General features: G+C 43.1%; 1 protein-coding gene across 1 annotated transcript in view; it reads right to left on the reverse strand.

Moving 5' to 3' along the window:
- ROBO3 (roundabout guidance receptor 3) overlaps window positions 1–27,017 on the reverse strand; it is a 90,220-nt gene that overhangs the window by 19,939 nt on the left and 43,264 nt on the right. The window contains exons 8-13 of the mRNA XM_032229557.1: window positions 23,533–23,738; window positions 12,246–12,327; window positions 10,346–10,514; window positions 5,543–5,709; window positions 4,072–4,193; window positions 3,702–3,918 (exon numbers count right to left, since the gene is read on the reverse strand). Of these exons, the coding sequence (XP_032085448.1) occupies window positions 3,702–3,918; window positions 4,072–4,193; window positions 5,543–5,709; window positions 10,346–10,514; window positions 12,246–12,327; window positions 23,533–23,738 (963 nt within the window). The remainder of the gene's footprint in view (window positions 1–3,701; window positions 3,919–4,071; window positions 4,194–5,542; window positions 5,710–10,345; window positions 10,515–12,245; window positions 12,328–23,532; window positions 23,739–27,017) is intronic.

Raw genomic sequence — 27,017 nt, forward strand, 5'->3', positions numbered from 1 at the left:
AGAAGCTAAAAAGGATGGCACAAACACAAACACACAGACACACACAAACACACACAGAAGATGTACAAGGTGGGTTCAGAAGAGGCAAAGGCAACTGAGATTACAGATAGCATCCAGTGGAAAATGAAAAAAGACCAGAGTCTCTTTTTATCTATCTATCTATCTATCTATCTATCTATCTATCTATCTATCTATCTATCTATCTATCTATCTATCTATCTATCTATCTATCTATCTATCTATCTATCTATCTATCTATCTATCTATCTTTGTATCTATCTATCTATCTATCTATCTATCTATCTATCTATCTATCTATCTATCTATCTATCTATCTATCATCTATCTATCTATCTCGGCCGAGCCGAGGTGGCGCAGTGGTTAAATGCAGCACTGCAGGCTACTGCTAGATCAGCAGTTCAGCGGTTCAAATCTCACCGGCTCAGGGTTGACTCAGCCTTCCATCCTTCCAAGGTAGGTAAAATGAGGACCCGGATTGTTGGGGGCAATATGCTGACTCTCTGTAAACCGCTTAGAGAGGGCTGAAAGCCCTATGAAGCGGTATATAAGTCTACTGCTATTGCTATTGCTATTGCTATCTATCTATCTATCTATCTATCTATCTATCTATCTATCTATCTATCTATCTATCTTTGTCTATATCTATCTATCTATCATCTATCTATCTATCTATCTATCTATCTATCTATCTATCTATCTATCTATCATCTATCTATCTATCTATCTATCTATCTATCATCTATCTATCTATCTATCTATCTATCTATCTTTCTTTCTTTCTTTCTCTCTCTCTCTCTCTGTCTATCTATCTATCTATCTATCTATCTATCTATCTATCTATCTATCTATCTATCTATCTATGTCTCTCTCTGTCTGTCTATCTATCTATCTATCTATCTATCTATCTATATCTATCTATCTATCTATCTATCTATCTATCTATCTATCTATCTATCAATCATCTATCTACCTATCTACCTATCTATCTTTGTCTCTCTCTGTCTGTCTGTCTATCTATCTATCTAATCTATCTATCTATCTATCTATCTATCTATCTATCTATCTATCTATCTATCTATCTATCTATCATCTATCTATCTATCTACCCACCCACCCACCCACCCACCTACCTACCTACCTACCTACCTACCTACCTACCTACCTACCTACCTACCTACCTATCTATTTGTCACATTTAAAATAAGAAAGTGACTCTGAGTAACCTATTAGCTGCAATAGCTTGTGAATAACTCCTTAAAGACATTGGTGCACACTTCCTCCTATTCTGCCTACGGATGAATTTCTATCATGACCAGAAATCAAGAATAAGAACGGAGCGTGAGGCAGCAAAAGCATTTAAAAATGGGAAAGGCGTTAGGGCTGAATACTGACATTGTGCTCAATATTTATTTATTTGTTGATTGATTCAGATTTAGAGATGGCCCATCTCACTCACAGAGTGATTCTGAATTGTGCACAATTGAAAACATTGAAAACCATATAAAATATTGTATTTCAGTAAGGGAGACAGAAACGGGAATTACAATTGCTGTGAGAAATGTCAACCACCAGAGATGTTCTGATGATACCACTTGATACTTGGAAATGGAGAAGACTTAAGTGAACTCTTTTTGAACGTGCTGGTCTGCTGCTCCATATTAAAAACAACAAACCCATTTAAAATTATGTTAACAGGCAGTGCCAATCCAATGCAAAGAAACAGGGAAACTGATGTGGCCAACAGATTTTATCTTCCTAGGCTCAAGCATGGCATACATACTGTGGAGGTGCCATGCCTGCAACTAAATTATATATTGTCAAAATCATTATTTTCCCAGTTATAACATATAGTGTAAAAGGGTAGATGATCAGAAAAACTGAACGAAAAATGCACGCTACTGAATTGTGGCGCTGAAGAAGATTGTTGGGGAAATAAATAATTTATTTTTCTTGGATTGCAAAAAGAAGAAATCATTCAAGAAGAGATGAAACACAACCAGAGCGCACGTGGAAATACTAACAATGAAACCAATGCTTATATATTTTGGACGAGCAAGCAAAGCAACAGGCAAGATTTATTAAAAACAAGGCTGGGGTGCCTGGAAAAAATCAAACTCAATTGAAAAAGGCCAATAAAAGAACAAGTGACTGGCTATAAGGTATCAGAACTAAAAAACAAACCCTCACTGATAATTCTGGTGGAATGATGTCCTATGGGAACCAGAAGTGACTGAATGACTGAACAATCTCAACATACTCTGTGAAATCAGCCGTTGTGGTTTATCAGCTGTGATTTATTTAGTGTGTCTTGTTAACCTGACCAGTTTCAATCTGTTAAAACAACTCTCATCCTTATGCAGGGTTCCCGTTTCTCCTGCTTATGGGCTTTCTGTAGAAATCAACAGATCAGCCAAGCAGAAGACCCTATTTGGCAGAAGATACAACCGCTTCATCAATGCATGCGAACTTTATAAATCAAGACCATGTACTTCGGCTGTCAAATTTGGTTAACAATTAAGGCCAAATGATCATTTTTTTTGCCTGTTCACAGGAAGACAATTTGGGGGGGGGGGGGGGGGGGGAGAAAAGGGAGCATATGGAAAGGATTCTTTTTTAGCGTCTTATAAACCACCCCGAAGATAATTAAATCAAAGTCAAAGATATCAAAGATAATTAAATCAAAATCAAATCATTTGATCAATCAGGCAGAGAGCAAATGTTTGATTATTAATAATAGATGAATAGCAATAGCAATAGCAGTTAGACTTATATACCGCTTCATAGGGCTTTCAGCCCTCTCTAAGCGGTTTACAGAGTCAGCTTATCACCCCCAACAACAATCTGGGTCCTCTTTTTACCCACCTCAGAAGGATGGAAGGCTGAGTCAACCCTGAGCCGGTGAGATAAACCGCTGAACTGGAGATCAGAGTCAGCTGAAGTGGCTGCAGTACAGCACTCTAACCACTGCGCCACCTCGGCTCTTAAAAAGGCCCCCGAGAATCCTAATTCTGTAAGATATACTGTATTTTACAAAAAAAATCTCCGAGATCTCCTAATCCATTCTACCAATGTTAACAATCAGCAGTCATGAAATAGTTCCCTGGGAAATTATTCCTTTCCTTACTTCTGTCTAACAATCAATACAGCATTCGGAATTCATGTCTCCATAGAAAAGAAGTCTATAGTGCTTACGGTTCTGAGTTAGACACAAAAAAAAATGACGATGATAGAGTAGCAATAGCAATAGCAATAGCAGTTAGACTTATATACCGCTTCATTGGGCTTTCAGCCCTCTCTAAGCAGTTTACAGAGTCAGCATATTGCCCCCAACAACAATCCGGGTCCTCATTTTACCCACCTCGGAAGGATGGAAGGCTGAGTCAACCCTGAGCTGGTGAGATTTGAACAGCCAAACTGCAGAACTGCAGTGCTGCATTTAACCACTGTGCCAACCAGAGGTGGGTTGCTTCTGGTTCGGCCTGGATCGGGTGAACTGGTAGTGGCTGTGGCTGGAGACCCCACCCACCTACCTGCACATGCGAACTGGTAGTAAAAAAATTGGAAACCCACCAATGGAGAAAACCTCAATATTCACATGACCATTGAAACCAAGAGATTTGGTTTGTAGGCAGGTGAGGATGACTCGGGCATAAAGATAGCAGCTTCCTTTTCCTACCAACCTTCTTCTGGGGTTCGCACCAGGAGCACCTCACTATCCATGCCCTGGAACTCATCAAAATATGGCCGGATCTTGACTTCATATTCTTGGCCTTTGCGTAGGTCTACTAAGACAGTGTTCCGTTCAACAGGTGACTTCACATCCTGCACCAGCCAAGCGCTGTTCTTGGGCCGGTACATCACCCGATAACCTTGGATGAATTGAGCCTGGCGATCCACCTGAAGGAAATAAAGGGAGAGAGCATTGACTGTATGGGGTTGGGACCTATTGCCTGGATCCATGCTTTTCCCATCCAGGATCCCATTTCTTTCTCTTGCTATTGGTTCTGATGATGTTGTTTCAAGAAAAAGTATGAACGTATTTGCACTCACAGTCCAGGTGACTTGGATGGTGGTGGAAGTGAGGACAACGGGTTCCTGGAGCTGAACTACCACATCCCCAAGTTCCCGTTGCACCTGCCGGTGGTCAACTCCTTGTCTGGTGGGACTCACATCTATCAAAAAAAAACCACAAATCCCATATCAGATGATACTCTTTGCAACAAGACCAACATCAAATATCCAAAACAGAAAAAGTGATCACCAAGTTATAGAGATGCATACTCTCATCAAGTTTGTTTCTAGGTTTTACTGGATTACTTAACTCTAGGTAACTTGGTAACTTCAAGAGTTAGAAACATGCTTTTGTAGCAATGTTCAATCTGTGCTAGGCCAACTGAACTTTCTATGGAAAGATTGTAGAGGTACAGATGTACAACTGGAGATTATAAACCAAGTACTCTTCTTAACTCTGGTTCCTAAAGTGTTTTCTCAAAGGAACAAGGAATAATGGATGGAAATTGATCAAGGAGAGATTCAACCTGGAAATAAGGAGACATTTTGTGACAGTGAGAACAATCAACCAGTGGAACAGAAGTTGCCTTCAGAAGTTGTGGGAGCTTCATCACTGGAGGCTTTCAAGAAGAGACTGGACTGCCATCTATCAGAAATGGTGTAAGGTCTCTTGCTTGGATGGGGGGTTGGACTAGATGACCTACATGGTCCCTTCCAATTCTGTTAATCTAATCTAATCTATCCTGAAAGGTCTAAGAGGGCTGAGAATTAAAATAGAAGGGACCATATATTATTTGAGTAGATTTGCAGACTTCTCTACAATTACTTGGAGGACTGCAGAATGAAAGTAAGAAGAAAAGAGTTCTACATAGCTAATCACCCAAGACATTTGCACAGCTTCTGATTCCTTATAACCACCAGGAAATAAATCTTATTTTTATCTCTTTCACAGGTGGAGTAAAACACAACCGCAGTGGAATTCAAAATGAGGCCTTGATCAATCTTTTAACCCCTGTCATAAACTTCCATCAGTGTTACTATCTGGCTCCCTTCACACATACATCAAGCCAGGGTTTGTTTTAGCCCTAATTTTCTAAATCCTCTCATAATTACCTGGATTCACGCAACGCAAAACCTCATGGTTGGATCTTCTTCCCATAGCAATAGCAATAGCAGTTAGACTTATATACCGCTTCATAGGGCTTTCAGCCCTCTCTAAGCGGTTTACAGAGTCAGCATATTGCCCCCACAATCTGGGTCCTCATTTCACCCACCTTGGAAGCATGGAAGGCTGAGTCAACCCTGAGCCGGTGAGATTTGAACCGCTGAACTGCAGATAGCAGTCAGCTGAAGTGGCCTGCAGTACTGCACTCTACCCACTGCACCACCTCGGCTCTCATGTTAAGCCCAAACCAAATAAGTGACATTAAATGACATTTAATCCACTGCATCAACCAAGCTCATGTCAGATCAACCCCTCCTTCAACGTAGTGCCAAGTGGGAAACTTACCTTGTGTACGAACTGGCTCTGAGACCAGGCTGGGATCACTGAGGCCATAGGAGTTGACAGCTCGTACAAGGAAGAGGTAAATGGTGTTTGGATTCAAGCCACTGACTGTGTGCTTTTCAAGCTTGACATCATCTGCCACGGTTTGCCAAGTGCTGCCTGAAGACTGACTGCAATGGGACAGAGTTCAAAAAGGAAGGAAGAGACAGCACAGGCTTCATGTGTGCCCTTGGCCTCTGATTTAGCTGGCTTAGCAAAAGTCTGATTTAACAACACCCTGATTTAGCAAAATTCAGAGGCAGAGAGTTCCACCAGTGGTGCCTGGTGTGCATGCTTACAACATCCCACAGTTTACCTTGAGATCAACGAGCAATAGAAATTTAGCTTAATTTAATTTCATTCCTTTTTTTTCACTCTATTTAGGCACCACTGACTCCCAACAACTCTAGGTAGCTCACTGCATAACAACGAAGATAACACAAGTCAAAATCATAAGCAACCAACCAAAATAAGTAAAAGCAGATTACCAATGTAACAATAACGGGTAGGACTTTAGATATATACCAACGATTAGTTCAGATTTTTCTTATCATGAAACGCAGGAAATTAGAGGCTCCATTAAGACAAGACTATTGACGGCTTGTGACATTCGTGAACAACTATTTGGGCTCAGGCAAACCTCATGAAGACCCCCTTTGTTCCTCTGGCTGTTGGGTTGCCCCAGATGGTCTTGGGTTACCCCCCCTGGCATTTTAGATTCCCCACACTTCCCTAAAGGAAGATGGTGCAAAGCATTCTGGGAAATTTGAAAGGGCGGGTGGATTTTAGCTGCTTGCTATGGAAGATGGCCCTCTTCCCCGAGGAGGGACCATGATGGATGGCATTAGAAAGAGACCAATTTGTCCAGACGGTCTCCCTGCCAGCCTTAAAAGATCTCAGCAACTGCAGAATGACTTTGCAATTAGAAGCACAGACGCTGCAGTTATAAGCCCGGCCTTTTGTAGACACAAAGGAATGGTAGACAAGATCCCTGTTTGCCTTAACCACTGAATTTTAAGGTTCACAAAATTGTTTTAGAATTGCTGCCCGCTTTGAACTTTCAAAGGTCCAGAATTCAATGGAGCTCTGATTGACAAGCTTTTGGCTCAGGTGCAAAATGTAAACAGGGACTTGGCCCTTAGCCCAATCTATTCTCCTTGCAATCAGAAAATCTATTTTTTTGTGAGCTTTTTCGACTCTGCTTCAAAGAGGTGCAATTTTTCCGTAGCCTTTAAATGGGATGTGGGAACAATGGGGTAATATATGTTCCATGCTGGAAGCTAGAAAGAGATGAACCTGAATGCAACACCAGGACATTTCCAAGGCTTAGAATGGGAGAGCTCAGAATTCAGATCGGCTCTGAATTCTACGCTGAACACACAGATGCTCAAGTCCACATTAAAGAGGATTTGTAGCAGATGCCAGGCTGAGCCCAGCCTTGTGTTTCTGTGTCCCTTCGTGCATGCTCCCATACAAGTCTGGATTAGTTTACTCAATGATTTATGAGGTAGCAGGGGTACCTCCCCGTTTGCCAAACCCTCTCACTGTAAGTGACTTGCTCAGCCACCTGCGCTTCCCCCCCAAAACTCCCCTTCCAGAACAGATGGCTCTGTTAGGTAAGGTGTGTGCAAACCACATGAAAAAGAAGAGTTTTCCTTCATACACGCATCCCTTGGTAGCTCAGCTGCAGGGAGGCGGAATCCGAACAGGGCCTGTGTTGGTGATATGTGCGTCGTGGGCAGGAATCACAAACAGAAGCTTAATATGGATTTAGCAGGGGAGGAAATGGATGGCCTTGGAATGTACCGACAGCAAAAGAATTTACACAGCTGCCTGGATCTGCTCTCTTGCCCTCTGAAAATCTAGCTCCGGACACAGCTGATAGATGGGGAAGTGTGTGTGTGTGGGTGGGGAGAGAAAACAGCTCAGATCTTTATAAAGCTAAGTCTTCTTTTTCAGGTGAAAGGTAGAAGTTGCCATTCTTGGATAACAGAACAGGGATACCCAGCCTGACTTGGGCTGTGCTTCTTGTAAACTCCACTCCCTAATATAGTTTGTAAGTTTGTAAGTTTAATTTTATTTATAGGCCGCCCAATCCTGAAGGACTCCGGGCGGCTTACAGAAGGGGAAAGAAAGAGAATAAAAAATAAAAATAAAAGACAAGTTAAAACAACACAAATACATTCATTTCAGTCGGGGCTGGACCTCAACAATGAGGTCAACAGTCCCAGGCCTGCCGGAAAAGCAAGGTCTTGACAGCTTTTCTGAAGTCCATGAGAGTGGGCGAGGTCCAAATTTCTGGGGGTATTTCATTCCAAAGCGTCGGGGCAGCCACAGAGAAGGCTCTCCTCCGGGGAGCCGCCAGCCGACATTGTCTGGCTGACGGCATCCGAAGGAGGCCGACCCTGTGGGATCTTACCAGCCGTTGGGAGGAGTGTGGCAGTAGGCGGTCTTGCAGGTATGCTGGTCCTAAGCCATGTAGGGCTTTAAAGGTAATGACCAACACCTTGAATTGCGTCCGGAGACCAATGGGTAGCCAGTGCAGCTCGCGGAGGATAGGTGTAACATGGGTGTACCTAGGTACACCCAATATCGCTCACGCGGCTGCATTCTGGACTAGTTGCAGTCTCCGAACGCTTTTCAAGGGTAGCCCCATGTAGAGTGCGTTGCAGTACCAGCCTTGAGGTGACTAGGGCATGAGTGACAGTTTGGAGTGCCTCCCGATCCAAGTAGGGCCGCAATTGGTGCACCAGGCGAACCTGGGCAAAGGCTCCCCTGGTCACAGCCGACAGATGATGTGGGTAGGGGTGAGTAATATTCAGGGATGAATATTGCATGTTGAATATTTTGTCAGCGTGCTGGATGGAGTGAGCAGAGCTAAGAGGAGCCTACATTAAATTGACAGTTCAGGAGGGTTCAGCTTTCTGCAATGAGAATTCTAATCCTGTCCCAGCGCAATAGATGATAAAAAAAAATAAAAATAAGGAAAGCACTCGTTTCTCCCCCATTGTCCCGTCTTTGCAGCAAAATCTCATGTTCTTTTGCTGACTGGAACAAAACAAAACCCGGACTCTGTTTCATCACCTCTGTCAAGGGGCAGCCAGCCCAACAGGAGGCATAAGATTGCTTGACCCATGGGCTAAGGGGAGACGGAGAACTGTTTTATTGCCCAAGATCGCATTACATGGCTAAAAGCAGCAGAGCAAAGCTAAAAATGTGAGGGGTTTTCCTCCCATCTCCCTCCTTCTTCCCTTCTTCTCATGCAACAACCTGCTAGGGAGGAACAGATTGTTCTTACAGGAGATCTGATCTAATCATTAGGGGAGAATTTGTGAAATCACAGAAGACATTAGGCCCAGGACTGTAGATTGCCTAGTCTTGAACAATGGATTAACTCTTCTATTTATTACATTTTTTATCCCACCTTTATTACTTTATAAGTAACTCAGGCAGCAAACAAACCGAATGCTCCTTTCTCAACAACAACCCTGTGAGGTGGTGTAGGAAGTTATCACCCAGCCCTCTCCCAGAAAAATGAAATATCCTAGGAAAATATTGAAAAGGCAGAATATTATATTTTCTCTGGATGTGAAAAGGAAGAAACACGTTTCAACAAGACAAAGTAACTCTCCCTGCAGCTTCCTGCCCCCACCCACTTTGTCTATGAACCATTAAAGCCTGAGCTAGTCCCTTTACATAATAAAGAGTTCTCCCCTTCAGCTCCAGGGAGATGGGATAAGGCACTATAATATCGGTCTTTACCCAACTGACCACATGGCATCTGAGAATTCAACCAAACCTGGACTCAGCCTAGAGAGTTGCCCCTGCATGGCCCCATGTGAGTCTGACAACCAATCAGAATACATTTCTTACACATGAACAGGAAACAGATAGGTGGGGCCGAACAGATCATAAAAAGCCTTGCAAGCCCCTCCCTCGACCCTTTTTCTTCTTCACCCAACCCCTGGAAGCATGTGATCACCTTTTCCCCCAAGACCTCAAGCCATGCGGTCCTGTCCACCATTAAACATTAAACCATCTTTCTAAGCAGCCTCCATGGCCCCAGTGTCTTTTCCCCCACTTGGAGCCGAACCCAGAAGGACATTTCTTCCAACAGTGGGTTGGGCTGAAAAAGAGTGACTGGCTTTCATGCCTAAGGCAGGACTAGAACTCACAGTCTCCCGATGACTGGCCCAAAATCACCCAGCCAACTTTTATGCCTTTTTAAGCCTAAAATGGGACTAGAACTGGTTTACAAACCATCATCTTAGCCACTATGCCAAAATAGCTCTCAAGCTTTTTCATTCTAAAATTGCCCATCTGCCTGCTTCATGCCCAACAGTATTGTATTGTATTGTATTGTATAAGTTTATTTATAGGCCGCCCTTTTCCCTGAGGGGACTCAGGGCGGCTTACAACTTATGTAGGAAGGGGAGACATACAATGACATATAGGACAATACATAATTAAAAGAATAGAGCAACATTCATCATTCGGGCGGGGATGGATTATAGTCTTTAACCCAAGGCCTGACGGGATAGCCAGGTCTTGAGGGCTGTGCGGAAGGTCTGGAGGGTGGTGAGGGTACAAATCTCCACGGGGAGATCGTTCCAAAGGGTCGGAGCTGCTACTGAAAAGGCTCTCCTCCGCCTAGTTGCCAGTCGACACTGACTGGCAGATGGAACTCGGAGGAGGCCCAATCTATGCGATCTAATGGGTCGCGAGGAGGTATCTGGAGAAACAACTCTCAGGAAACCTGTGAGTTACCTGAATGCTTCAATAATGTATGAGGTGATAGGAGCACCTCCGTTCCCAGGGTTTGGCTTCCAGATCAAAGCAACACTGTTCTTGGTGACATCAATGACCAGAGGAGCTGAAGGTGGACCTGGAAGCAGGTTTGGCTCTGGAAGCTGCATCTGGAGATCTACTCCATTCTCTGGAGAAAAAAAAACAAATGTCGGGGATGAAGAGAACATTAGCCAGAAGGTCTTCAAGGAATACTGATCAAATCAACAACAGAAAGTGGGCTTTGTAGATGGTGGGCTGAATTCAGCCTTGTGCAACCTGTGGCTTCCCGATGCATTTGGCAAAGCGAAGAAATGCATGATCTGGAACATCTTCCTATGAGGAAGATATAGCTTATCTGTGCAAGGAATTATGGACTGAAAACTAGGGATTCCTGCTAACCAGGAGGATATTAATAGAGTTTACTGCCATGAGATGTGACAACAGCCACAAACCTTTATGATCTTTTTCCCACTCCAAGGAATTAGGCAAATAGTGGTTTGAGGAGACAAGGAGCCAAACATTTAAGTCTGGCAGGTTTCAGAATCTTTCCAAGGATGTAGAAAGAATGGCCATGTTTAGATTTGCTGGTTGACAAAAAAGCCACTCAGGGCAGATCTCTGGGGCTTCCTTTGTTTACCTAACTGTGGACAGGTTCTTTCTCTGGGACACACTAGGAGAAATGGTGTTTAGCAAGCAAACTTTAAGACTCGTGGACTTCTGCTCCCAGAATTTACCAGCCAGCATATCCACAAGTTTTAAATTTACCCCTATTGGACAACCCTAGATTGAAATCAAACTAGATCTGCATTTAATGCAGAATTTTTTTAAAAAATGGAAGTGCTCAGGGAAAGGTTCTGTAGGAAGTTAAAACCCACTCCTCTCCTAGAAAAAATGAAATATCCTAGGAAATATTGAAAAGGCAGAATATTATATTTTCCTGGATGTGAAAAGGGAGAAACAGTTTTAAAGACAAAGTAACTTCCTGCAGCTTCCTGCCCACCCCCACCCCCTTTTGTCAATAGGCCATTAAGATGCCCAAGCCAGTCTATTTACATAACAAAGACCTCTCCCCTTCAGCTCCAGAGTGATGGGATTAAGGCATGATAATATTGGCCCTTTACCCAACTCACCACATGGCATCTGAGAACTCAACCAAACTTGGGACTCAAAACACAGCCTAGAGAGTTGCCCCTGCATGGCCCCATGGGAGTCTGACACCCAATCAGAATACATTTCTTACACAGGAACAAGAAACAAAGAGGTGGGGCCGAACAGAGTATTAAAAACCCAGCAAGCCCTTCCCCTCTCCTCCTCCTCCTCCTCCTCCTCCTCCTCCTCCTCCTCCTCCTCCTCCTCCTCCTCCTCCTCCTCCTCCTCCTCTTCTTCTTCCTCCTCCTCCTCCTCCTCCTCCTCCTCTTCTTCACCTGGAAGCATGTGATCACCTTTTTCCCCAGGACCTCAAGCCATGTGGTCCTGTCCACCATTAAAACCATCTTTCCAAGCAGCCTCCATGTTTCCAATGTCTTTTTCCCCACTTGGAACTGAACCCAGATGGACATTTCTTCCAAAGGTTCTTCATTATTGGCAGAAGCCACTTAGGACAACTTCATTCTCTCCCAACTATGGTCTGAAGAAACCAAATTTTGCCTTTTTAGGGCATACCTGGCACCTGCGCTCCCCTCCCTGGCCCTAGGCATTTATTTTCAGAAGAAATCCAATCATCTCAATTGGGTTTAAGAGTTTGGTCTATTTTTCAATGCCTCTAAAGTTACTGCCCCTTGCATACCCCAGCACCACAGAAGAAGCAAAGCAAATACGAAGTCCCACGTAAACCACACTCCCCTCCATCTCCACTCAAGGGGTCCTGCAAATGACTCACCTTGTACTGCCAGAAAGCCACTCCACCTGGTTTCACCGGTTGAGCTTGTAGCAATGCAAACATACAGCCCAGAATCGGAGATCTGAAACATGGCAAAGAGAGAAGCTGTTATCCCTTTCTGCTCACTGCAATCGTCCTTTGGACTTTGGAGTTTTCTTGCCTTCAGGGAGTATAGATCCTATAGTCCTTATATGTATACTATTATTGCTCATCCACAGGAGATACTTCATATTTCCTCCTGTGGCTTTGAGGAAAGGATAGGCTTGATGGAAACTGGAAGGTATGAGACCAGCCCAGATGTCCTGATACAGGTACTCATTGACTTGCAAGTATTTATTTAGTTCAAAGTTTCAGTTCCACTGAAAAGTGATTTACAATCCCTTGTACTTATCACTGTTGCAGCATCCCCAGGGTCATGTGATCAAAATGCAGGCAGTTGGCTATGGGTATGTACTTGTGTCTGTTGCAGTGACCCAGGACCATGGGACTGACCTTTGCAACTTTCCCAGGTGACTTTCAACAAGCAAAGTTGGACTTTGTGATTCAAATTAACCGTAGTAATTTGCTTAACAACTATGGTTTAAAACAGTGGTAGTCAATTTGGTCCCTACCGCCCACTAGTGGGCGTTCCAGCTTTCATGGTGGGCGGTAGGGGTTTGCTGCAACTCTGCTTTATAAATTTTATAAAGTAAAGTTACTTCCCTACTTTATAAATCACCATTACTGTGGAACCGGTGGGCAGTTAGAAAATTTTACTACTAACAGAGATACAAAAGTGGGTGGTAGGTATAAAAAGAGCCGAGGTGGCGCAGTGGTTAGAGTGCTGTACTGCAGCCACTTCAGCTGACTGTTATCTGCAGTTCGGCTGTTCAAATCTCACCGGCTCAGGGTTGACTCAGCTTTCCATTCTTCCGAGGTGGGTAAAATGAGGACTCAGACTTTGGGGGCGATATGCTGACTCTGTAAACCGCTTAGAGAGGGCTGAAAGCCCTATGAAGCGGTATATAAGTCTAACTGCTATTGCTATTGCTAAAAAGGTTGACTACCCCTGGTTTAAAAAGAGTCATAAAATCAGGTGCAACTCACTTAACAACCAGTTTGCTTAGCAATGGAAATTCTGGTCCCAATTTTGTTCGTAAATCAAGGATTACCTGTTCATTTCCACCACCCCTTCTGCAGGATGTGTTTGCTCTCTGCAATGCAGTTGAGGAGCACAGGTATAAATATGATGATTTGTTTGTCATAAAAATATGCCGGCAGAGGGGATGATCCAAAGGATTCTTGCATTATACTTTTACAGACAAAGGGGAGCAGGACTCAGTGTTCCCAGGTACGTTTATCCATATTGGGATTTTAACATTCGAATGCTCAGTTAATCTGAAAGGCAGCAGAGAATCTGCGTGTTTGTCCCAAAATCTGCACAACGGAAAGATGTGTTGCCAGGAATGAAGTCCCACCCATTTTGTCCATAGTAAGGTCCAGATTTTTCAGTTGTGACACTGAAATTACCATCTTGCAAATTTCGACCACTCTCTGGAACTGCCAACATTTGGAACAACTATTATTTTGACCTCATTTTATCAACAAGCAACATGAAGGTACTTCCATTAATTACCTGCCTGTTATCGTTCATATTTTCCCTTCCATCTTCCTTCTGGGGTATGATAATTCTTAGCTCTCTTTTCGAGAATGCTCTTAGCTATAAAAATGAACTGGGTGGAATGCCCCCCGCCCCCCAAAAAATGACTCAAGTGGCTCAGAAACAAATATATGTTCAAGCAAAGATTTCCCTAACTCCCTAATGTTGTAGCCTCACACTACAACGAACAAGAACATATATTCAATTTTGCAGCTAGTAATATTGTTGGTCGAGCAAGCACAAAAACAACCAGGGAAGTGACTGAAGCCTGGGAAATGGGCCACTTGTCAGTCAACAGGATTTACCACCAGCTTATCAAGTATTTAGAAGGCGAAGGCCGGGCAGCACCAACAAATGACAGCCAATGACATAATAGACAGCTGTCAACACCCCAATTAACATCAAAAAAAGTTTGAGTTGAGTTTGAGTTTATTGGTCTTGTATGCCGCCCACTCCCGAAGGACTCTGGGTGGCTTACAATAAACAAGGGAAGGGGATAAGTACACAAAACAACACTTTAAAATACACAACAGTCACAGTTTCCGTGGGGCTGGATATTTCGAGAGCCCCCCCGGCCTGCTGTAGCAGCCAGGATTTAACGGCTTTGCGGAAGGCCGGGAGGGTAGTAAGGGTCCGGATCTCCATGGGGAGATCATTCCAAAGGGCTGGAGCAGCGACAGAGAAGGCTCTCCCCCGGGGAGTTGCCAGCCGACATTAGCTGGCAGATGGAATCCGGAGAAGACCTAACCTGTGAGATCTAATCGGTCTATGGGAGGTCCAGATTTTTCAGTTGTGACACTGAAATTGCCATCTTGCAGATTCTGACCATCTCTGGAACTGCCAACATTTGGAACAACTATTATTTTGACCTCATTTTATCAACAAGCAACATGAAGGCACTTCCATTAATTACCTGCCTGTTATCGTTCATATTTTCCCTTCCGTCTTCCTTCTGGGGTATGATAATTCTTAGCTCTCTTGCCAGACTATTTATTTATAGTTAAAACATGAGATCCTTCAGGTATGAATACAACTGGGGGAGCTAATATATAATAATGACAACAACAACAACGGTTTAGTATTAAATTAAAGATGTGAGTCAAAATAAAATTAAAGTGGAACAGTTGACGGAGCTCATAAATGAAAAATCAAGTGACAGATGGAAAGAAAAGAAAGAAGCCTAACTTTGACAAAAGCAGAAGAGAAAAGAAAAAGTATCTGCCTATAAAAGCAGAAGAATTGTAATTCTGCACAACCGAGTCATTTCTACAATAAGATGTTGGATCTCTCACCTGAACCCTTGCTGAGATTGAGGCAGCCTTCATCAGGGTCTATATACAATACAATAGCAGAGTTGGAAGGGACCTTGGAGGTCTTCTAGTCCAACCCCCTGCCTAGGCAGGAAACCCTATACTGTTTCAGACAAATGGCTATCCAACATCTTCTTAAAGACTTCCAGTGTTGGGGCATTCACAACTTCTGGAGGCAACTTCTGTTCCACTGATTAATTGTTCTCACTGCCAGGAAATTTCTCCTCAGTTCTAAGTTGCTTCTCTCCTTGATTGGTTTCCACCCATTGCTTCTTGTTCTACCCTCAGGTGCCTTGGAGAATAGACTCCCTCTTCTTTGTGGCAGGCCCTGAGATATTGGAAAGACTGTTATCATGTCTCCCCTGGTCCTTCTTTCTATTAAACTAGAGATACCCAGTTCCTGCAACCGTTCCTCGTATGTTTTAGTCTCCAGTCCCCTAATCCTCTTTGTTGCTCTTCTCTGCACTCTTTCTAGAGTCTCCACCTCTTTTCTACATCGTGGTGATCAAAACTGAATGCAGTATTCGACGTGTATGGAATATCAGGGGTGTCAAATATCAGGGGTGTATATCAAGGGTGTCAAACTCACTTTCATTGAGGGCCGCAATGAAATGATAAAGGAAACATTTGGTTAACCAGAGAGGGTTTGTCTTGCTTGGGAGCCAGGTCGGAACAAAAAGGCAAGAAATAAGAGTTTGAGAACAAGTAGTTGCTAGTTGTGTTGACGATCATGGAAATGAAAGGAAGGGGTTGCTTTCCTGTCTTCACCTGGTGGGCTCTATGATTTGAGGACCACTGACTTGCTTTCCTCCATGTATCAGAAGGGCCTGATGAAGACAACTCATCCTGGGGGGACCATTAATTCATGTTAGTCTTCTGAACCACCTGACAGTTCTAATTTTTTCCTGGGCAAAGCGCCACAACTGCTATCAAACAATGCTATTAGGTGCTCTGGGACCCAGTTGATGCATTAACCTCCTGACTCTGACACAATGAAAGCACAAAACTAAAGTGAAATATTTCACTCCCTGCTGCCTGCTGGCATTAATTTTTAAACAAATGTTTAGCATTTGGTCTGTGTTTTGATAAGTAATTCATGAATAACTTTCACATTACCCTGTCACTGTATTTGACTCTAGTGCATGAAAAAGCAGATTGGACTCGCCCACTTTGGAATTGCTACAAGGAAATGCAATGTGTAATGCTATGAGCTCTAAAACGTTTAGCTAAGATCTTGTAGTGTAGGAGGGATTGTTCCCTTGTCTCTGGGCTTTTACACCACATCTGTCTCAATTCAAATTATGCAACAAGGAAATCAGATGTTCAGAGCCACAGCTCAGTGGCAGAATCCTTGCTCTACAAGCAGAAGGTTGTAGGTTCAATTTCTGGCAGTGGTGGGATTCAGCCAGTTCACACCTATTCGGGAGAACCGGTTGTTAATTTTCTAAGCCGTTTGGAGAACCAGTTGTTGGAAGAAATCTCCTTTTGTTTTTTTTTCCACTTTGCAGGGCTAATCCTGTAAGGAAGGCAGGAAGGAAACATTCCGGTGTTGTTTCTAGCCTAATCTTTATTGCCCTGTTTACAGAAACTGCCTCTCCAGTTAACCCTTATTACATTGTAACAGGTAAGATGAACCACCCATTGATGTGAGTGACATTGAGTTGGCCATGCCCACCCAGTCACATGACCACCGAGCCACACACACCCAGCTGGTCATTAGGGCAGAGAACCGGTTGTTAAATTATTTGAATCCCACCACTGATTTCTGGAATCATTGGCTAAAGAGGAATCAAAATCTTTGTTGCCCCATTGTTGAGAGTTGTATTTGTGCATCTCTAGGTAGCGACATTTGCACGATGGGTGGAGCCAATCCCAAGAGCCGAGGTGGCGCAGTGGTTAAATGCAGCACTGCAGGCTACTTCAGCTGACTGCAGTTCTGCAGTTCGGCTGTTCAAATCTCACCGGCTCAGGGTTGACTCAGCCTTCCATCCTTCCGAGGTGGGTGAAATGAGGACCCAGACTGTGGGGGCGATATGCTGACTCGGTAAACCACTTAGAGAGGACTGAAAGCCCTATGAAGCGGTATATAAGTCTAACTGCTATTGCTATTTTTTCAATCCCAAACTGGGACAGGAAAAAGCCCTTGCGAACGGACGTTTAAAACTGGCAGGATCCGCAACGTATGAAAAATTGAGTTAACCTTTAGCTTTGCAAAGCTACTTCGATTTATAGAAGAATGGTGTGGAATATATATAACAAATGGCTTGAGCCAAGTCTAACTGGTTTCGTATGTGTTTATGGTCTGGCTGGAGCCAGGGATATTAGGTGGGTGAAACTGACACGTCCTCGTGCCATAATAAGTGTGCTCCTTTTCAAAATGCAGCAAAAGTCTTTGTTGGTTTTCCTAACTGAATGAATGTCCTGGATGTATCTTCTTTGTATGTGGGATCTGGCTCTAGAGGGCCATCAGAAGAGCATGAAAGCAAACGCTTTGTGGTCCCCATGCTTGCCTTTATGCACAGAATGATTTTTTTTGCCCAACTATCAATCTGTTCTAAGCTATCAAATTATCTTGATTCATTATATCCATCGCAATGCATTTATAACAGCAGTGAGGTTTACAGTCCCCCACCTCCCTCTCCCAATGGAGTGAGCATCTCTTGGCATCTCCGCATCTAAAAATCACACATGCACACACCTCCCTTCTTCTGCAATATTGTAAATATTCATAAATTAACTTATACTGGGGGGGGGGGGGATGATTATGTGAAAGTGCCGAGAGACTTTGGACTCACTGAATCAGTGGGAAATTGAAACCGTTAACCACGTGTGATTGTAATGCATCAAAATATGCACAATGCTTCACTGGGGAAACAGTTAATTTCTGAGAAGAGGTAAACAAGCAAGACCCAAACATTTGTCTTGTCAACTGTTACGATGCTTTTCAACTGGAAGGCCCTCATACAGGAATATCGCAAGAGCTCTGGCTTTATCGTAGCTTTATCCACACGTATTAGAACTGTAGCTACAAGATCCAGCAACTAACACTTCCAACACCACGCTGGGCACCATGTTGGTGAAGGTATATGTAGATGACAGGATGTTGACACTGGTTAACGAACATGGTCATTTGCACAGGACAGGAAAAATATATAATGAAGAGTGTTGTGACTCAGCAGAAGTTTGCTGTGAGTTGAGTCGGGATGCAGGAATAACAATGCAGCTGGGGCTCGTTAGTGTGGTCTTCTGGAGATAAAAGGACTGATGGTGCCACGCCCTGGTTGCAGAAGTCAACGTTCGTCGTTCGTTCATGGTTCATGGTTCATCGGTCGTGGTTTGTTTGTGAGAGGCACTTGGATATGTGATTTGCTTTCTGTAACCCTGATTCAAAGAGACACTTGGAGAAGTGATTTGCTTTCTTTCTGTACACCTGGTTTGGCCATTCTGTTATCTTCTTGCCAGAGACTTTATTTATGTTTATTTTGGGCTCGCAGCCAGCGGAAGCCAGGACTGATAAAGTTATTTCCTTGTAAGTCTGTCTGACTGTCATCTTTGAACGAGCGAAGAAGGGGGGGGTCAGAACAGAAGACTAGGTCTACCACAATGGTTACTATTAATAAGAGGCTTTGTTTCTATCTTTTTGCAAGTCTAGGTCTTATTGTTTAATTTCCAGAATGGCTCTCCAAGATCCTGGCATCCTCAGCATTTGGGTGAATTGACCACAATAATTCAGTTCCGAGATTATGCTTTTCCTCCAAGAACTGCATTTATCAGTTAGGACTAGAGAGTGAAAGTTCTATCAAAGGAAGTTTATTTTAACCAATACTTGATTCAACAAGAGAACCAAAGTTGAGTCTCTACCAAAAAGCATTAGACCCACACAATCAAAACTGTCTAAGGAGACTTTGGGGTCAAAACTTAGTAGATAAGAACCAGATTGAATCCCTCTTTGCAAAACTATTAAATCTAGAATCCAGAATGTCAGCCCTGTTATACCAGGTAGAGCCAAATTCAAATATTGATTATTACATTGTAGCTCTTCTGATTTTCTGCTGATTGGGCCTAAAATGTCACAGAACTGGATTCATGTGTTGCATTAAAACATAGCTGGAGAAAAAGAGGATAGCTTGCTTCGCTCAGCACAGGAAGCCATAAAACATGGGTTTATAAACTACATTGTATACTAAAAACCCAGTGTCAGCCTTGGAAGCCATCTTTTTCGTTGGAGCTTCGGGGAAAATGGGAGGGGTGATAACAAGGAGTGGTGGAGGATTAGCCATAACAACATTCCTTTCTCTGGGAGTTGAGAGCACTCGGCCTGCACCTGAATGAGAGTGACTATGGGGTTGTCACCAGTTGGGACAGTAAATTGATTGGACCACCTGATGGACCTGTGGGTGCAGGGGATGGGTCTTTGACTTTCTTTTGGGTGGGGAAAACCCAGAACTTTCAGATTCGGGTTTTCCCAGATGTGCCAATATGACATCTCTAATAAAATGGAACTTTGAGGAAGCCTTGGAGTCTTCTTTCATTGGGGGTGTTACCTGGAACCCTGACAACCAGTTATGATGGGTTGATCAAGGCCCACAGATATAGGGGTTTTTGTTGAAACTCTTAAGTATATTGTTACTGGGGTTCAGCAACGAAAATATAGTTTTCTCCAATAAGATTTTTCTTTAACACTCAAAATATGCAAATTAAATCTCTAGGAATGATTTAAAGAATGTATTTTAAGTTGTCTTTTTTCTTTTTTTTTTAAAAGCCACATCCCCAAATATCATTCCAGGAAGCAAAATAATGTCCCTCTCTGAACTAAGAGATTCCTGGTTTAGAAATTCAGCTTTGAACATGAACCACAAGCAGTAGTATAATTGGCTTGATTCTATCATTGCACTGAGACAATTATGGTTTTCTGAAAAGATTAAAGTGACTGGACGGTAAATAACTCTGGCTGGAGAACCCTGGTTAAAAAGAGTTAATTACAATTGAGCTCTTGGCAGAAAGTTATGTTATAACTTTGCTCATAATGGCATTCGCCGCAAAATGGTTTTCAGATTCAGCTGCGTTGCGAAGGGATTGATTTGGCAGGCTTTGTTCTTTGTTTACTGATATTTACTTTGTTAAGGATAAGAAAATTGCATTCAGCTGTTTTTAGCCAGTAAAACAAAGGAATTGCTTATTGCCTGTTAACAACATTAATTTCTTAATAAGTACACAGTAGCTTATGGGCCCATTCTCTATGTTAGCTTTCAGGAGTATTTAAGAAATTCTTTTTCAACTTCTGAACCATGCAATTACAGTCTCTCTTTTATTGAGTAATTTCATTACTGAGCTCTTTAGCAGAGTTATGAAAGCAAGCAATTTAATCCCTAGCTAGGTTGTGGCATTCAATTACTAGCTGGCTGCTTGTTCACTAGAGAGATTGAATTTTCCCAGATATAAGAAGTCATGAGCTGGGAGGAAGATCAGAAGGTTCACAAAATTCAAAAATACTAGAACTGGGAGAAGGAAAGGGAAGAACATAATCCCATATTGACTTGACTGCATAAAAATGGTCATGTCAAATGGTTCACTGGGAAGATCTTGGGTTGAATCCAGTGGGAATTCTAACCAAGAACATTCAGTTGGGCTCCATGATTCCTAAGCTGCACCTTATTTGGTTTGAATTTGGCTTAGCATGTTGGTTGAACTAAAATGGGCATTTGGAGCCCTGGTGGTGCAGTGGTTGGAATGCAGTATTGCAGGCCTGGGGCTAAAGAGTTTTTGCCCCCCTTCTCGAATGGTATGGTTGTTGTGTGTTTTTAAATTTTGTATTGTTATGTCTCGTCTTTTTATTCCCCTGTCTGTACCCCCTTCCCTGATTGAATTGTGAGCCGCCCTGAGTCCCCTTCAGGGAAAAGGCCAGCATATAAATGTAATAAATCCAATCCAATCCAGGCAAACTCTGCCCACAGCATGGAGTTCAATCCTGATGGGGCTCAAGGTTGACTCAGACTTCCATCTTTCCAAGGTTGCTAAAATAAGGACCCAGATTGTTGGCAGCAATATGCAAATACATTGTAAATTGCCCAGAGCGTGTAGTAACGCACTATGGGGTAGTATATAATTCTAAGTGCTATTGCTACTAATGAGTTTTCCAGGCAATTCTGGTTATCCTGCAAATCACGGTGAAACAAATTATGACAGCGTAATGAATGAATCCTGACAGGTAGTCCACTACTGGGGAGATAAAAGTGGAGAAAGTACAGGAGAAGTGGAGGCAAAGCAAGAGATAAAGGAAAGCCAGAACAAGGGGCACCAATGGGAGCAAAAACAACAGGGTTGGGTGTTCTCCAGTAGTATTTGACCCATGATTCTGGTGCCTTGGAAATCATGATAGAGGTCCTTCTACATTGCAATGTCTATTGGGATATACAGTATGGAAGCAATTTATAAGTCCACTGGTTTTGAGATTATCAGAAAAAAAATGTATTTAGTGTTACCCAACGCCTTGTAGATATGAGCTCATACATTGACAGTTGTGAAGTATTTTTGTATTGCTATTAAGAGTTGTTGTTGTTGTAAGTCTTCAGATTGTGTCAAGCTAATCTTATTATCTGATTTTGTTGAGAGTTTCGTTGCACTCATGGATTGGCCAATGGCCTTGATAAAATATATTGCTGCTGTTGCAGGCACCGTGGGAAAGAGGAGTAGAAGTGGAGAGCAGAAATGCTCTGGAGGAAGCATTTGGCTGGAGAGTTGGGAAAGGCAGATTTGAAACGAGGGCTGGAAGGAGCTGGTGGGCCCCAAGGGGAATGAAGAAGTTTAAGTTACAGACATCAAATCTTAGTTTTTTGAAGAAATGTTGCAGTATCTAAGATCCTTCCTTACACAATTTCCTTTCGCCCTCGTAACCATGTAAAAAGTTACCATTTGCTCTACTTTTATGCATGCAAACTATCAATAGGGGAAAAAAGAGATGATTGTAGCTATGGTTTTCGAAAGAAAGAGCAAGCAGCTACACAGTACTTGTGAAATGTCCTTGTACCAGGGGTGGGTCCCTGCCAGTTCTAACCTCTTATATAGAAGAGGTTCCACAAATCTACAGTGTCATTTAGAACCGGTTCCAGCTCCCTCCCCCTGCCCGTCTGCACATCATCAAGATAAAGAGCGAGAGGAGGAATTCTGGGAGTTGAAGTCCACAAGTCTTAAAGGTGTCAAGTTTGAACACCCCTGGGGGTTTTTTTCTAAAGGGTTAGGGGTGCAAGGATCTTGTAACTTGCCAGCTTTAAGATTTGCACACTTCAGTGCCAGAGTTCCTGAGCCAACATAACTGTAAGGAGGAATTCTGGGAGTTGAAGTCCACAAGTCTTAAAGCTGTCAAGTTTGAACACCCCTGTTTTTTTTAAAGGGTTAGGGGTGCGAAGGTCTTGTAGCTTGACAGCTTTAAGACTTGCGTGCTTCAAATGCCAGAGTTTCTGAGCCAACATTTTGGTTGCTGAGCAAGAGGGTTGTTAAGTGAGTTTCACCACATTTTACAAGTTGGCCACGCCCACCCAGTCACATGGCTGGCAAGCCACTCCTACCCAGTCACATGGCCAGCAAAGCATTCCCACAAAGCAGGCTACACCTACAGAAGAGGTTCTAAAAAATTTTGAAACCCACCACTGCCTTGTACATTACTGACAGACAGATTTCACCCCGACAATTTCATCTCACTGCAAAGAAATAGATAGGCTGTTATCCTGTACCTTCACCAGAACATCTCTACCTATCCAAAATCCAATTAAAAGCACTTGGCATTGGTAACCTGGACATTCTCCCATTTCCTGATTTGTTGCCGCAGTGCAAAGCTGAATCTTCTCAACTCAAACACCTCTGGAATAAGAAAGCAAATGCAACAAGCACAGCAAAGTCCTCCCATCAGTCATGTTACACGCATGGCTGGGAAAAGCCAAAGAACATTTTAGTGGATCTACCGCAAGGGAGAAGGAAGAACGTTGCTTATTTTACAAATGATAGAAAATATTTGTAGCTCAGATGGTAGATGTTGGGGGTGGTATGTCCTACAAGCTTGCTGTTTAGCTTCTGAATGTTTCCTCACCAGGCTAGTGACATCCTCAGTGGGACTTCACACAATAGGTCATATGGCATAGCCACCAGTCAAGCAACCCACCAACCACATGACCCCATGAGATAAATATAAGTGGTGAAGAATTGGAACAAGGCGCTTCAACCAAAGTCACACTGAGGATGTTACCTAGCTTGGCGACGAAATGTTCAGAAGCTAAACAGCAAGCTCGGAGAAAAAACCACCACTAACATTGCTTATTTTGTCCAGGAGAGAGGGGTATCATACCTGCAGATTTATAATCTGTAGTGTTCCATTGTCCAACAGGCTCATTCTTGGATCACTGCCCACAATCCGCTGTCCATCTTTCAGCCACTGGATGCTGGGGAGGGGGTTCCCAGTTACGTGACACTGGAGCAGCGCTGTAGAGTCTATGGCAAGGGTTTGATTCGCGGGACCCCGGCGAATAATTGGTGGGATGCGATCCGTTGTTACTTCATGCAAGAGAAAGCCAAGACAGTGGAGGGTTAGATACAGAGACTCTTACAAATGTACTTGGTTTATGGATTGTTATTCATTTCTTATGTGAGATTCTTAAGTGGAGTGCATGGGGGAAACTGATCTTTCCTGCATTTCGAAAACCTTCTTGACAGATCCTTACCAGCCTCTGAGCTGCAGGTGATGAAATTCAAATCCACCAGCTTGTTTAGTAACATGTAATTAAGCAGTCAATTAAGGGCAAGGCACTAATTGATTACCCGGAGCTGTACTGCCGGAGAATGACAAAAAGCAGTGAAGGTTGTCGATGTACCCCTTTGATGTAAACCATCACCTGCCCGATCCGAGAGAGCAAGAAGACTTTCTAATGAAAAGCAGAAGACTTTCTCTTCTACCCCATTACGGGTAGTCTTCAACTTGCAACATTTAGCGACCATTCAGAGTTTCAAGGGCAGTGAAAAAGGTGATTTATGACTGTTTTTCACACTAACAACCTTTGCGACTCTCCCTGGTCACGTGATCCAAATTCAGACGCCTGGCAACTGACTCCTATTTATGACGGTCGCAGTGTCCTGGGGCCACATGATCCCCTTTTGTGACTTTCCGACAAGCAAAGTCAATGGGGAAGCCAGATTCCCTGAACAACCGCGTCACCGACGTAACAACTGCAACGATTCACTTAACAACTGTGGCAAGAATGGTTGTACAATGCGGCAAAACTCAGAAATTTGGAACTCGATTGTGGTTGTAAGGGAAGGAACACCTGTACTATATTTTATTTTAGTGCCAACCTCTTCCCAAATAGAGCGAAGAAACAGAAATTTCTTCGCACAGCAGGTTAGGAAGCCCTGCGCGTGGCTGGCAGGCTGGAACCAATTAAAACAGGCACACAAGGATCCCCAAGTGCCGAAATAATATTTATTGTAAAAAAAGCGACAAACCCATTATGAAAGAATTCCACAATTGCTGTGCACTGAACATGAGGTGTATTTATATTGGAATCACAGTTCGAATTATTAATTCTCTTGCCCTTTTCTGCCGCCTGCTGTAAGTAAAGAACTAGATGGGGCTCTGTAGATTCCATTTCCATCTATCTCTTGCTGGAAACCTATTTGCACATTCCCCTTATTTTGGACACGGGGGCAAAAGGACTTCAGATCTAAGTTGTTAGCAGTGTAGCTTCTGGCGGGTGCTCTCCAGGTTAGTGGGTCCTCAAGCTTGGCAGTCCATCATTGAAATGCTTCCTGGGATGTTCAGTTCAGCAGTGGGATTCACTTAGATTTACCACTGGTTCGCCACTGTGAGAACAGGTGCATGCATGCGTGTGGCCTTTGGTGCATGCACTTTGTTGTGCGCGCAGCATGCACACATGCATGCGACGTCAAAAACAAGGCTACATAGGATGTTTTGGAGCTGGGGCTCACCTGCAGTTCGCCACTACCTGTTCGGGCAAACTGGTCCGAACCGGCTGAATCAGTGGTGAAATCTATATATCTATATCTATATCTATATCTATATCTATATCTATATCTATATCTATATCTATATCTATATCTATATCTATATCTATATCTATATCTATATCTATATCTATATCTATAATCTATATCTATATCTATATCTATATCATCTATATCTATATCTATATCTATATCTATATCTATATCTATATATCTATATCTATATCTATATCTATATCTATATCTATATCATCTCTATCATCTCTATCATCTCTATCTCTATCTCTATCTCTATCTCTATCTCTATCTCTATCTCTATCTCTATCTCTATCTCTATCTCTATCTATCTATCTATCTATCTATCTATCTATCTATCTATCTATCTCTATCTCTATCTCTATCTCTATCTATCATCTATCTATCTATCTATCTATCTATCTATCTATCTATCTATCTATCTATCTATCTATCTATCTATCTATCTATCTATCTATCTATCTATCTATCTATCTATCTTTTGTCTACCAGTTCTGTGGGTGTGACTTGGTTGGGAAGGGGGGTTGTCGTGTGACTGGGTGGTTGTGGCCAACTTTTTTTTCACTTTTTAAAGCATTTTTTCCCCTGCCTATTTGCCCACACCAGCAGGAAAAAAAATGCTTTAAAAAGCAGGGAGGAAGCTTCTCACGATCGCGCAGCTCCCAGCACGATCCCCAGAAGCTTTTTTTTTCCTACCAGTTTGCAGAACCAGGGACAATCGTTCCTACTGGTTCAGCCAAACTGAGCCGAACCGGGAGGATTTCACCCCTGGGCTGAATACCAACTCTGGTTCAGTTCTTCCCTTTTCAAAATGTCTCTAACAGATACTAGGAGCATTATGGGGGTCAAGGGGAGGGATGAACAACAGCAAGACTATCCCTACCATCTGCAGCAGTAAGAGCTACCCATGCCTTTTCCTTTGGTGCATTCTAGGCACACATTTCCTTCCCTTAGAATATTTTGAGCCTCCTAAACAAGCTGTGGCCGTCAGATGTGATGACGGCTCCTCTCCCAATGCCAACAAGGAAACAAGATCTAACTGACTTCTACTCAGATGGCTCAGTGTTCTTTTCAAGCACAAACTTGGCCTCGGCCCTCATTCAAGAGTGCCAGGGATTGGGGACCCGTCCGTGGGAGTGAGCCACCGCACACCCTTGTAGTGATGCAAGATTCATAATGTCTCCTTCACACATGCTGTTAGCACAGAATGTTAAATCTGTGTGTGTGAATCATGTCTGTGGGATGTAAAGACGCAGGGAGGGGGAGACAATAGTAGAGATGATTTAGTACTATGAGCAGACTGAACACAACGAAGTCCCTTGCTTTCCCCTTTGCTGTCTCTCAGTCATCAATTCAATTCAATTCAATTCAATTCAATTTATTAGATTTATAGGCCACCCAATCCCAGAGGACTCCGGGCGGCTTACAAAGAACAAGAAAACAAAACAAAATAAAAATAAAAAATAATTTAAAAATTCCCCAACATGCATACGTTCTGATCGGGGCTGGACCCTACATAATAAGGTCAACAGCCCCAGGCCTGCTGGAACAGCCAGGTTTTAACAGCTTTTCTGAAGGCCATGAGGTTGGGTGAGGTCTGGACCTCTGGGGGTAGTTGATTCCACAGGGTCGGAGCAGCCACAGAGAAGGCTCTCCTCCGAGGCCCCGCCAGCCGACACTGTCCGGCTCACGGCGTCCTAAGGTGACCCACCCTGTGGGATCTTATCGGCCATTTGGAGGTATGTGGCAGTAGGCGGTCTCGCAAATACACTGGTCCTG

Source organism: Thamnophis elegans, chromosome 13 (genome assembly GCF_009769535.1).
Source record: "Thamnophis elegans isolate rThaEle1 chromosome 13, rThaEle1.pri, whole genome shotgun sequence".
Classification (NCBI taxonomy): domain Eukaryota; kingdom Metazoa; phylum Chordata; class Lepidosauria; order Squamata; family Colubridae; genus Thamnophis; species Thamnophis elegans.